Raw genomic sequence first — 13201 nt, 5'->3', positions numbered from 1 at the left:
CGATACTGCAAGATCCGCAACCGAGGCACTACACTCCTCTGGCGATTAGAGAGTACAACGGATCAACTGACTCGGATGACTATCTTGGTAAGTTCGATAATGTCTCTACTCTTCATCAATACACAGATGGAGTAAAATGCCGAGTCTTCCTCACTATATTATCTGGCTTGGCACAACGCTGGTTTTGGAGGTTGCCGGACGGGTTGATCCGGAGTTTTAAGGACTTCCGAACGACTTTCCTCCACCATTTCGCGAGTAGCAGGTGCTATCAGAAGACAAGCGTCAGTCTGTTCTCCAAGAAACAAGGGCCAAGAGAGACTCTTCGAGCCTACATCCAGCGCTTCAACCAGGTAGCGATTGATATTCCCTCGGTCTCGTCCGAGACCATGATGAACGCGTTCACACAAGGGCTCGTGGACGGGGACTTCTTCCGATCTCTCGTCAGGAAGCCGCCCCGAGACAACGACCATATGTTGAAGAAAGCCAACGAATACATAAATGTGGAGGAAGCCCAGGCGGCCAGAAGGAAGGAAGCTCCATCAGAACCATCGGCGCCGGCCGAGCGAAGGTCGTCGACCAACCACCAGCTGCCAAGAGGACCCTGAGCCGAAGGAGCACGGCTAGGGATGGCAATGGGTCGGGTTCGGGTTCGGGTTCGGGTTCGGGTCGGATTCTATTTCCTCCGTCCTCATACCCATCGGGTATAGGATCTCCGATGAGTATACCCATACCCATTAAATGATCGGATATTTTCTATAGTTATAATTTTTCTTCTTTCTATCTAACTATTATCATTCAATAAAAATATATTAAAATTAACAACCTATTAAAAAATATATATAATTAAAAAATAGATTAAATATCTATATAGTCTCCTCCTAATATCAACAAAAATAGTAAATTGATTTTAGAAAAAGAAAATTTTCTTTAATATATGTATATATATTAATTAATCGGGTATTCGGGTCGGGTATCGGGTATTGATAGTCCCTCTATATCCTCCTCCATTCGGGTTGGATGTCGGATCCTCTATCGGATTCGGGTGAAATTGTCATCCCTAAGCACGACCACATCAGGTAGTAAGGCCACACGTCCTCGGATGAATCAGTAAGTTGGTTGCGATGCTGATCGAGTCATTGCGGCCCTGAAGGGTAGATGAGTGTGTTAGTGCAGTGGGGCCGGCAAGAGGGGAGAGGTGAATTGCCTGCAAAATAAGAATACCCTCCTCAAACTTTTAACTCTAAAATTATAGCAACAATAATAAGAAAATAAAATAAAGTATAATAACAGAAAAGAAAGAAGACTCAGCGATTTTGACTTGGTTACAACCAAGAAGGTTGTTAATCCAAGATGGTTGGAAAGCACACTAGAAAAGTCTCCTTCTCTGAAGGCGGAGAAGCCTTTTACACACTAAAAGCTCTTACAAGTTGCTAGGAAGTTGTTACAGAGTTGATTGATTATTTCCTAACTCCAGGGGTCTTTATATAGCTCCTGAAAAGTCTATCTCGAGTGTTGAAGGTGCCTCCAAGAGGATTGAGGGTGCCTCCAAGAAGTTTGACCGGATAAATCTTTATCCGATTGCAAACGTTCATCTTGACTGGGTCTGAGGCGCCTCCATTGCCCTTGAGGCCGCCTCGGACTGGGTTTTAGGCGCCTCAAAGGGAATGGAGGCACCTCCAAGCCTGCAGGTAGCGTAGGCGCCTTCAGCCCTTTGTTGAAGGCGCCTCCAGCTAGCTTTTCAGCTCCTTTTGACTTCTATTCATCTTTCGAAGCTCCGATTGCTTGGGTGATTTCGGCCAACCGAAATAGGGCTCACTCGAACCCACTTTCCAGCCTTCTCCTCGAGCAGGCTTCCGACCTGACTTCTCATCCCTCAAACGCCGTGCACGTTCTTCTCGTCCACCGGTGTACTCTTCTGCAGCTCTTTCGTCCTTCGGACGCACCGAGCCTGTCGGCTCTCTTCCCGTACCGTCCTTCTCGCTAGATGCGTCTTCCGCTCGACATCCTGTGCTCCTAAGTTCCTGCACACTTAGACACATGGATCAAATAATAAGCAGGACATAACCTAACTTGGTTGATTACATCAAAACACCCACGGAGTCCAACAATCTTCCTATTTTTGATATGCATCAACCCAAGTTCAAGTTAGGGAAACAAAATAGACAAACAGTAATTTATAGAAATTAGTAAACTAACAGTTCAAGCATAAGGATTGCAATAGAATTTGTAACACAAGTTAAAAATAAATTTTAAGTAAAAAACATTAAAAATTCACCCTAGACTTGTACCTATCTTTCTCCCCCTTTGATCACAGTAAAAAGAAATGGGGTAATAAATATCAAGAAAAAAAATTCAAGTAAAAAAAAATGATTTTTAAAATCCAAGTGCGACATTTTCAAAATGATTTCTAAGAAAAAAAACTTTTTTAGTAACAAACATTTTTCTTAAAAGAAAAAAATATTTTTGAAGAATTTTAGAAAAGATATTTGAAAAACTTTTTAAAGTATTATTTAATTCTAATTTTAATGCTTTCAACATAAAGTTAATTAAATATTTTGTTTCGATATTTTGGCTTCCAGGTCGTGGCGAGGCACTAGGCCTTTTTGGTTATTGGAGCAAAAACCATTTCCTTAGACAAAGTATCATAAAGAAATTTTAACGTTTAATTTTCTCGCTGTAAGCTCTAACTTAAAAAAAATTAAACTAGCAAAGATTTTGGAACCCAGTATAGGTTCCTTCCTATTGGATTTAAGAACTTAGGGGGTACATAACTTTTGGGAACTTTTCTAAGTTGACCCTGGTGTTTTCTAATATACCAATTCACTTTTCCATAAATTTTAATTTTTGATTTTGAAAATTTATTTAGGTATGCATGATCATTTTTCAATTTTTCAATTTTTCAATTTCAATTTTTAATTTTTCATATTCTAATTTCAAATTATCATACATTTCTAGAGGGCATGCTTTTGCTAAGTTTAATTTTAATTCAGTATTTTCTTTTTCTAATTTTGCTAGATCTTTCGTAAGCACTTTGATAAATTGAAAGGACTGAGTAGGGGTTAGAGCACGTACCTTACTTAGCTCACTTGGTGATGCTCCCCCTTCATCGTACCTTTCTTCTTCTGATGATCCTCCCATTTCATCTATGCTCATCTCCGAGCTGGTTTTTTCAAAAAGATGGTTGGCCATTAGTGCTAATCTCCCGAGAAGGCTTCGACTTCAGATTCTGAGAATGAAGATTCATCCCATATAGCCTTTAGACTCTTGCATTTGGAGGACGTCGGTCTTCGAGACTTCTCCTTGTTCCTTTTCTTTAATTTGGAGTAGTCATCCTTGATGTGCCCTTCTTCATTGTAGTTGTAGCATCGGACCGTCCTTTTATTGCATTGATGCTTCTTTGACTGCGATCTAAATTTATTAGTTTTAACAAATTTATTCAACTTCCTTACCAATAAAGTCGCTTCAGTTTCGTCGATTGACGTTTCAGAGTCGGGATCGTCCATCTCGGCTTATAGGGCAACATTGAGACTTGACTTCTCTTTAGGTTCTGCAATTCTTGATTCATGAAGTTCAAATGTAGAAAATAAATTTTCTAAAGTACTTACATCAAAGCCCTTAGAGATGTAGTAAACATCTACTAAGGAAGCCCACTCTGGAGTTCTTGGGAAGGCGTTGAGAGCATACCGGATAGAATCTCGGTTCGTTACCGGTTCTCCGAGATTGGTCAGTTGAGTTATCAACTTCTTAATTTTCGCCTGGAGTTGCGCTACCTTCTCGCCATTGTTCATCCAAAGATTCGTCAGCTGAGTCCGGAGGATGTCGCGCCTTGCTAACTTTGTTTCTGAGGTGTTTTCGTGGAGCTCCAGGAATTTTTCCCAGAGGTCTTTAGCGGAGTCGTAGCTTCCGATCCGACTTACCTCCTGGGGTGGCAAGACGCTTAGCAGGTGAAACTCCGCCTTTCCGTTGGCCAGGAAATCGGCTTGCTCCTTCTTCGTATAGTTGTATTCTTCCTTGTCTTTGGGGGCTACAAAATCATATTTCATAATAAGAAGAATATCAAACTCAATCCTAAAGAATACCTCCATTCTTCGCTTCTATGTAGTGAAGTCTCCATCAAATTTCAGAGGATGAATGCTTGTTCCAACCATTATCTTGATCTTCGTGCTTCAGTCGACGGTTAGTCATTCTGAGGTTGTCGGGCTCTGATACCACTTGTTAGTGCAGCAGGGCCGGCAAGAGGGAAAGGGTGAATTGCCTGCAAAATAAAAATACCCTCCTCAAACTTTCAACTCTAAAATTATAGCAACAATAATAAGAAAATAAAATAAAGCAGAATAATAGAAAAGAAAGAAGAGTCAGCGATTTTGACTTGGTTACAACTAAGAAGGTTGTTAATCCAAGGTGGTTGGAAAACGCACTAGAAAAGTCTCCTTCTCTAAAGGCGGAGAAGCCTTTTACACACTAAAAGCTCTTACAAGTTGTTAGGAAGTTGTTACAGAGTTGATTGATTATTTCCTAGCTCTAGGGGCCTTTATATAGCTCCTGAAAAGTCTATCTCGAGTGTTGAAGGTGCCTCCAAGAGGGTTGAGGGTGCCTCCAAGAAGTTTGACCGAATAAATCTTTATCTAATTGCAAACGTTCATCTTGATTGGGTCTGAGGCGCCTCCATTGCCCTTGAGGGCGCCTCGAACTGGGTTTTAGGCGCCTCAAAGGGAATGGAGGCGCCTTCAAGCCTGCAGGCAGCACAGGCACCTTCAACCCTTTGTTGAAGGAGCCTCCAGCTAGCTTTTCAGCTCCTTTTGATTTCTATTCATCTTCCGAAGCTTCGATTGCTTGGGTGATTCCCGCCAACCGAAATAGGGCTCACCGAACCCACTTTCCGGCCTTCTCCTCGAGCAGGCTTCCGACCCGGCTTCTTGTCCCTCAAACGCCGCGCACGTTCTTCTCGCCCACCGCTGTACTCTTTCGCAACTCTTTCGTCCTTCGGACGCACCAAGCCTGTCAGCACCCTTCCCGTGTCGTCCTTCTCTCTAGCTACATCTTCCGCTCGACTTCTTGCGCTCCTAAGTTCCTGCACACTTAGACACAGGGATCAAATAATAAACAGGACCTAACCTAACTTGGTTGATTACATCAAAACACCCACGGGGTCCAACAGAGTGTGAGTCAGCTGAGGAGCCGAATCTGGGAGCGACATGGAGTCCGGTGCAGCATGGATCCAAAAGGCGACATATAGGCCGAAATATGACAACGACACCTAGGCCGACATACCCCAGCGGCTCACAGATGGGAACATGGCACACAGGTCGGGTGATACCCGTAACTCACAACCTGAAACACAACGGCTCGATGGTTGAAACATAGTACACAGGGCAGAACACAAATCATGGAGACAGAGTGCAATAGCAGGGGCCTGCAAGCCGGATCAGTGATGGCTCAAGTGTCGGACCAGCGTGCGCCGACATGGATAGAATATCGGATGGAACTCGGAAGTGTATGGCAGCGTGGATCAAGGGCTGTCTACAACGATGGGGCACTGCTGCGGCTCGGAGGCCGACTGCGATGATGGGAACCGGATGCAGATCGAGGCTAGTCTTGCTGTGACATGTTCGGTCGACGACTGATCGGGGATGTCGGCGATGCCTAGAGAGAAGGCGGTGTGCATTTGGCCTTGGCGTCAGCGTGGAGCGAGGAAATGCGGCGAGCCACACTGGGCGGTGGAGTGGCGTGCCCTGTGGGAGCGATGGAGGCGGCGTTGGCAGCAGGAGGCGCGGGCAAAGGCATGCCTTCGGTTGTGGCAGAAGAAAACCAGCCTCCGACGAGGCGACGAGAGACGCCCAAGGCATCTGCGGCTGCGCCATTCGCGACAAGGGTCGCGTAAGAGGCCCCGACTATTGGTTAGTCCTAGGAAAATCGTACCGGTTCCACTGTATAAAAATTTTGTACAAGTGTCGAACCTTTCTTTAAATAATCTATTGTGTTCATTAGAAGTTAAATTAGGAATCACAGACGGAACTTAACATCGTTGATTCCAAATTTAACTTATCTGTTCTTAATGGTTTAAATTTGGATCGCAAGCGGAACTTAACACTATTGATCCAAATCCACCTATGTTATTAATTCCATTAAATATTAATTTCCAAAATTAGCTTCCAGGACTGCATGGCGAGACACGTGACCTTCTTGGATATGGGAGCAACCACCACCGCCTAGACAAAGTCTTTTAAGAAATGCTAATATTTAATTTTCTTAAATAACTCTAGGTTTAACCAAAAAGAACAATCGAATCACAAATTCGAAAAATAAAACAAAAGAAACACAAATTCGAAACAAATCCGAAAACTCTGGAATCATATGCCTCTTGTGTTTGGTATTTCAAAAAATAACTATACAAAGAAAACTAGTATGATGCGGAAAACAATTACTAGTTATACCTTTCTTTGTAAGCAAATAACCTCTTGATCTTCTACCGTATTCCTCTTCTTATCCCGGACGTTGTGTGGGAAACGATCTACCGAGATGAGAACCACCAAAACCCTTCTTCTCCAAGCAAGTTTCGGCCACCACATAAACTCCAAGAGATGTGAGGTTCGGCCACCACCACCAAGCTCCAAGGGATGCTAGAAACGAAGCCTCCTTTCTCTCCTTCTTCTCCAAGCTAGAACCGGCCACCATGGACTTCTCTTATGTTGATGCCGCCGGCCACAAAGGAGGAAGAGAAGAGAAGGAGAAGAGGCCCTAGGGCTGGCCACACCAAGGAGGAAAAGAGAGGAAGAAAAAGAATAGAGTCGTTAGCCATGAAGGCACCTCTACCCCCTCTTTTATAACCTTGGTCTTGGCAAATAAGGAAATTTAATAAAAACTTCCTTAATTCTTTTGCCATGAAAAAGGAAATTTATTTTAATTAAAATCAATTCCCTTTTCATTATTATAATGGTCGGCCACAACCAAATCTCCAAGCAAAGAAAATTTTAAACACAAATTAAAACTTCCTTATTTGTTTCCAGAAATTTTATAAAAATTTCTCTAATAATTTTTCCCTTCATGATGGATTATAAAAAAGGAAATTTTATAAATTAAAACTTTCTTTTAAACATGTGGATAAAAAGAAAGTTATTTCTAAAAATTAAAATCTCTTTCAATCTACAAATAAGGAAAAATATCAAATCTTTTCTTAATCTTTTATAGAAACTTATAAAAGAGAATATTTAATTTTTGAAATCTCTTTTAAATCATGAACATGGTTAAAAAAGGAAAGTTTCTTTAAAATTAAAATTCACCTTTCAATCTACAAATAAGGAAAGATTTTAAATCTTTTCTTAATCTTTTGTAGAACGCTATAAAAGGAAATATTTAAATTTTAAACTTTCTTTTAAAACCATGAAATCCACATAAGAAAAAATTTATAAATAAAATCCTTTTTAACATAATGTGGCCGGCCACCTAAGCTTGGGCTCCAAGTATTAGCCGGCCACCTTAAGGCTCAACCTTTAGGCTTAGCCGACCCTAAGCTTGAGCTTTAAGCTTGGCTTGGCCGACCCCTATAGGTTGGGTAAGAAGGTGGGTATAGGTAGGTATAATTCTCTATATACAAGAGGCTACAATAGGGACCGAGAGGAGGAATTGGTTTTGGTCTCCCGATGAAATTAAGCTTTCCGTGTTCGCCCCGAACACACAACTTAATTTCATCAATAATAATTCATTTCACTAAAGAACTATTATTGAACTACCACACCAATCCCAAATTACATTTTGGGCTCCTTCTTATTATGAGTGTGATAGTCTCTCTGTGTTTAAGATAATGAATGCCCACTAATTAAATGAGTTACTGACAACTCACTTAATTAATATCTTAGTCCAAGAGTAGTATCACTCAACCTTATCGTCATGTCGGACTAAGTCCACCTGCAAGGTTTAACATGACAATCCTTATGAGCTCCTCTTGGGGTCATTCTCAACCAGATTACTAGGACACACTTTCCTTCTATAATCAACAACACACACTATAAGTAATATAATTTCCCAACTTATCGGGTTTATTGATTTATCGAACTAAATCTCACCCATTAATAAATTAAATAAATAAATATCAAATATATGTGCTTGTTATTATATTAGGATTAAGAGCACACACTTCCATAATAACTGAGGTCTTTGTTCCTTTATAAAGTCAGTATAAAAAGAAACGACCTCTAATGGTCCTACTCAATACACTCTAAGTGTACTAGTGTAATTATATAGTTAAGATAAACTAATACCTAATTATACTACGACCTTCCAATGGTTTGCTCCTTCCCATCTTGGTCGTGATCTACTGTTTATAATTTATAAGGTACTGATAACATGATCCTCTGTGTGTGACTCCACACACCATGTTATCTACAATATAAATTAATTGAACAACTACATTTATCATAAATGTAGACATTTTACCAATGTGATTCTTATTTCTGGATAAATGTTTATACTAAAAGCTAGGCTTTTAGTATACATCCTAACACCGACGATGGAGAAGAGGAGGAGGTGTGCCCCTTCGTCTATGGCGGCATTGTCGATGCTGCCAGCCATCCTTGTGCGTGGGCGTGAGGCAGTGGCGGCGCTGGCGTGAGATAGATGTGGTTTCTCGTATGAGAGGGAGGCATGCTCCTCCGAGTGTACGACTCTGACTACTGCCTCAGCGAACGACCAGAGAGGGACGGGGAGAGGAGGTACGGTCGACGTCAACGAGAAGAGGCACCTGAGAGGGAGAGAAGGGGAGGAGAGCAGTGGCTAGAGGGAGGGAGAGAGGTGGCGACCGAAACCCAAACCCAGCAACCCCCTTTTCCCCACGTGATGAACAGTAGTACATAAACACCAAAACCCTTTACCTGTAAAAAGATGGAAATGTCTCTCTTTTTCTCCCTAATTCTCTTTGGGCCCATCAATATATCCACATCAATTCTTTATATTTATTTTTAAATTATTTTATATAAAATCTTCATTAATCGCATTTAAGGAATTGAACTATTAATGTGTGGAAGTTTTAACATCCACCCATATTGATTTATAATATCATTTAGATGTTATAACAATTATATATTAACACTGGATGCTCTAAATAATATCAGATATTAAAATAATAAAAAAAATGGTTGATAAAGAGGTGTGAGCTACCAGTAGGGATTTTCTAGTTCACAAATTATGGATCAGAGGATGGTCCATTGATATAGACCCTTAATTTGGATGGACCCCATCTCTTTTCAAATGGGGTCCATCTAAATTAAGGATCCTTATGTAATGGATCATTTTTTGATCCATAATTTACGGACCAGAGGATCTACTCTCATAAGCTACTTTGAGAGTGAGGTTTACAATTATTTGTCCAGTTACTTGCAAATTTCAATACACCAACATCTATTAATCACTTCTACTCATTGAAAAATATACAATGAATTAAAAGGAATTAATATATTTAGTGCTTTAAAAGTTGAAAAAAAATCCATTTAATTAAGAAATAAGTTTCGAAAAACAAAAAATGAATATCATATGTCTTTTTATTTAAGATCTCTTTCACAGTCATTAATTGTGAGTAGGATAGATTAGAGCATCTATACTGCTCATTAATGGAGATGTTATAATATCTCCATTGGTATTAAAATCATTGTGAAGAGGTATTATAATACTCTTTCACATTAATAAGTTCATGACTTTGAACGTGTTAATGTTGTATGGGGTGGGTCAGCCCTGGCTCACCCCGGTAAGTGTATTTCTTTTATTTTTTTATTAAAAAAATATAAATTTTAAAATTAAAAATCAAATAAAATAGGTAAATAATAAATAATGAGTGTATTTTTAATAATAATAATATTTTTTAAATGGTAATAATTTACTTTTTTACATATTTTTCCAACTATTTAGGTTTGTATTTTATATTATTTTATTTATTTTTAATTTAATTTGAATTAAATTTAAAAAATTATAACGACTAGTTAACTGCTATTATTAAAAATAATAATAATAATTTTAATATTTTAAAATTTATTTATTTAATATGATATAATTTTAAGATGATTAATTGAGTGAACTCTGGGCCCCATGAATAATGAACATTAATGTTAAAAGAAATAAGGGTGAAAGAAATGTATTGCTATATGAGTATATGATATTGGACCCTATGTTTTTTGATGAGGTAGTGTGTATTATTAACATAGATCCATTATGGATGTTCTAATAATTAATTCACTCGATAAGTAATGAATTTTCAAGAAAAAAATAAAACAATTTAATTGAAATGGATGGATGTTATAACATGTGTTAATGAGCTCATTGACCAATAAAGATAGTTTAAGAGGTTCAAATTTTCTTTCAAAGAGCGTATAATAAAAAAATACTGAATTTCTAGACTATCGAAAAATTTAATAGAATCAGATCGAGACTAGTTAGGTTTATCAATTTTTTTTTAATTGATTATGTTAATTAACACTATAATCTTAAATTTAAAAAAAAAAAGTAGATAGCACTCAAAGTGGAGATATAAATTTTCATTTTTTTCATAAAAAATAAATATTAAAAGTTTTATTTCAGCAAAATATTCAAACCATAGGCAACAAGAAAAAAAACAGATTAATTTATGGCCCCTCATGGATAATGATTGTAATGATAGAGGTCGAAATACGGATAGGTAAGTTCTAACAAGAAAATACAGATCGGATTAATGGAGATGAAATAGCTGTTAAAAGATAAACCATCTATTAATTGCAATATTAAGAGGCCATTCTACTGGTTGACGAATGGATGACGCTCTGTAATCCGCAAGCGTCGGCGATTGCAGGGGAGGCGAAAGGACCCTGCAACAAGCCGCCGGCGATGATCCGATGCATCGCCTCTGTCATATGGACTCCATCCCATATAACGCAGCGGGATGGCTCGTCGCAGAGCGAGTACCCGTCGGAGCCGCATTGGAGCCGGCGGTTGTAGTTGTAAGGGCCGCCGCCGCCGCAGCAGCTCACGAGCGTGTCGTTCCCGAATCCTAAACCGAACACACACTTATCAAATGCTCAACGATCATTCGCGAGAAGTGCTCACTCGATCACTCACCGAACTGGTTTGGATTGTTCAGGATGCTGATTATGGCGGCGAAGTAGTCGGCGTAGACGATAGTAGCGTGAGGATGTAATCCCCGCAGCGTTTGGAGCTCCGCTTCCAGGAGGCTGTTGTGGTAGGTGGAGAATTCGTTCAACCAGTTCAGGCAACCGGTGCTGGCGTCGTAATCGTCGACGTTTTGAGTCTGGAACTCGGTGAGGAAGGCGGAGTTGCATCCCAGAGGAGTGATTCCTGGAACCACCAGCGTTCGGGCGCCCAACTCGATCAGTTCCTGGATCGAAAATCGAAAATTCGGTTTGAAAATTGAAGAAAGAATGATGAGAGTGGACTTGATTTGGAAGTTACAGTGATGGCGGAGCTGATGGTGGCGACGACGAAAGGAACGAAGGATTTGACCTCCTCCAAGCTTCTTCTTTGAAAAATCGGATTTATGTAATCGTTGCCTCCGATCTCGCCCATCATGATGAGAGAATCTTGCAGCGTGTCTGCGCAATCTGCCATCAGAGAGTTCTTAACTAAAAGATCAAAGTTTCAAGACACTCGGTGCGCACAAATCGAATCTTCAACTCCTTCATCGAATTTGATCTGGATTTGTAAAATTGGGCCAAAATAGAAAAGGGAAGATCTAAAATTGATGGGGGAAATTGAACCTGAAGGGGAAGAGCATAGTGAGGGGAGCAATTGGCGGAACCACCGGATCTCGACGCCTAAAGAGACATTGGTTAAGGAGATGCGAATGCCTCGTTCCTTAAAGAAGCTATTGTCGAGGGCCGTCGCGCCTGCCACCGCAAAGTTGGCGCCTTGCTCGAAATCTCCGCCGACACGCCGCCGATCCAAGTAAGCCGGCAAAAGGGGCAATCCGAGCGCCTCCGCTGCGGGGGATATTAATATCGATTTCTTACGGAGAGGAAAGGGGAGTAGAAGGGAGAGTGCGATACCGATAAAATCGAGGATGAGGCGGCCGTCGGAGAAGCGACCGGTGGGGCGGCCAAAGTAGGTCATGCCGTATGGAAGGCGGGCGAAACCGGCGCTGCGGTTGCCGACGATGTGGAGGATGTTTCCAGTGTCGGCGAGGGAGTCGCCGAAGCTAAAAATGGAGGAGTAGCAGCCGGCTGCGAGAACGGCCGGGAAAAGGAGGAGGAAGTAGGCGGCGGCCGCGGCGGCAATCATTGTGGAAGTGGATCTGAGAGCGCCACCAACCGTCGACGATGATCAGATGTTTATTATTATTATTATTATATTATTATTATTATTATTTAGGGATTTAAATGTGTAATAATCCAACTTTCAGGACCTTTATGGCATGTCTCCAAATATTATCGGGAACAACCAGCGTTGTAGCACAACAATTCTTAAAAATCAAATCAAAATTAGAGTAAGACGATTACTATTTCAAGACTTAGGTTCCTTAAATCTATCATTGGATAATTTACTAAATTTTCTACTAGTAAATTCTTAATAGAATAATCGAATACAAATAGAGAAATTAGAAAGTATAACAGTCTTATACTTTCCTTAGTAATAAATCAAATAATTATAAATTAAATTTTATCAACACACGGTGAAGAAATTGTGAGCTCATGTGTTGGAGTTGATCCGTCTACAGTAGTCAAGTGAAGCAGCGTTGTAGGACAACAGCAAAATGAAGTTTGAAGCAGTCAAATGATGGTGAATAAGCGTAGAAAATTGCAGCCAAATGATGTGAATAAGCATAGAAAATTGATTCTCAAGGTTGATGGTTGAGACTCCTTTTATAGGTATTTTCGGGTGCTTGGACCACCCTCGAATGCCTAAACCACGACCTATCCAATCCTGCTTCGTCGGTAAATTATCCACCTCTAGGTGCTTGGACCCAGTTCGGGTGTCTGGAGTGCTGACACGGTTGCACCACCCTCGAATGCCTGGATCGAGGCCTATCCAATCCTGCTTCGTCGCTAAAGCATCGACCTCTGGGTGTCTGGAGCCAATTCGGGTGCCTGGAGTGCTGACAAGGTTGCACCTTGACGAAACTCTATCTCTAAATTTATCCATATCTAAGCACTTGTACCCGATCTGAGTGTTTGGACTTTGACGTACGCTGACTAATCAGAGTATGTCACCTCAGCTTGTCGCCTGCTTG

The 13201-nt window shown here is 40.5% G+C and overlaps 1 protein-coding gene across 1 annotated transcript; it reads right to left on the bottom strand.

The window, feature by feature from the left end:
• Positions 1-10588: 10588 nt before the first annotated feature.
• On the bottom strand, positions 10589-12314 carry LOC121972168 (GDSL esterase/lipase At1g28590-like). Its single transcript, XM_042523841.1, has 5 exons — positions 12021-12314; positions 11733-11954; positions 11428-11576; positions 11077-11353; positions 10589-11008 (listed from the first exon to the last, which is right to left on the bottom strand). The coding sequence occupies exons 1-5, from the start codon at positions 12250-12252 to the stop codon at positions 10743-10745; spliced, it is 1146 nt and encodes a 381-aa protein (XP_042379775.1). The 5' UTR covers positions 12253-12314; the 3' UTR covers positions 10589-10742.
• Positions 12315-13201: the final 887 nt, after the last annotated feature.

The sequence above is a fragment of the Zingiber officinale genome, chromosome 4A, assembly GCF_018446385.1.
Source record: "Zingiber officinale cultivar Zhangliang chromosome 4A, Zo_v1.1, whole genome shotgun sequence".
Classification (NCBI taxonomy): Eukaryota; Viridiplantae; Streptophyta; class Magnoliopsida; order Zingiberales; family Zingiberaceae; genus Zingiber; species Zingiber officinale.
The sequence above is the reverse complement of the archived record's forward strand: the minus strand, read 5'-3'. Positions and strand labels throughout refer to the sequence as shown.

Bases quoted from the DNA above. Each gene is read 5' to 3' on its own strand.
- LOC121972168 (XM_042523841.1), bottom strand. From the start codon at position 12,252: ATGATTGCCGCCGCGGCCGCCGCCTACTTCCTCCTCCTTTTCCCGGCC. The intron at 11,955-12,020 runs GTATCGCACTCT...TATCCCCCGCAG, and splicing joins CCTCATCCTCGATTTTATCG to CGGAGGCGCTCGGATTGCCC. The intron at 11,577-11,732 runs GTTCAATTTCCC...CTCTGATGGCAG, and splicing joins ACTATGCTCTTCCCCTTCAG to ATTGCGCAGACACGCTGCAA.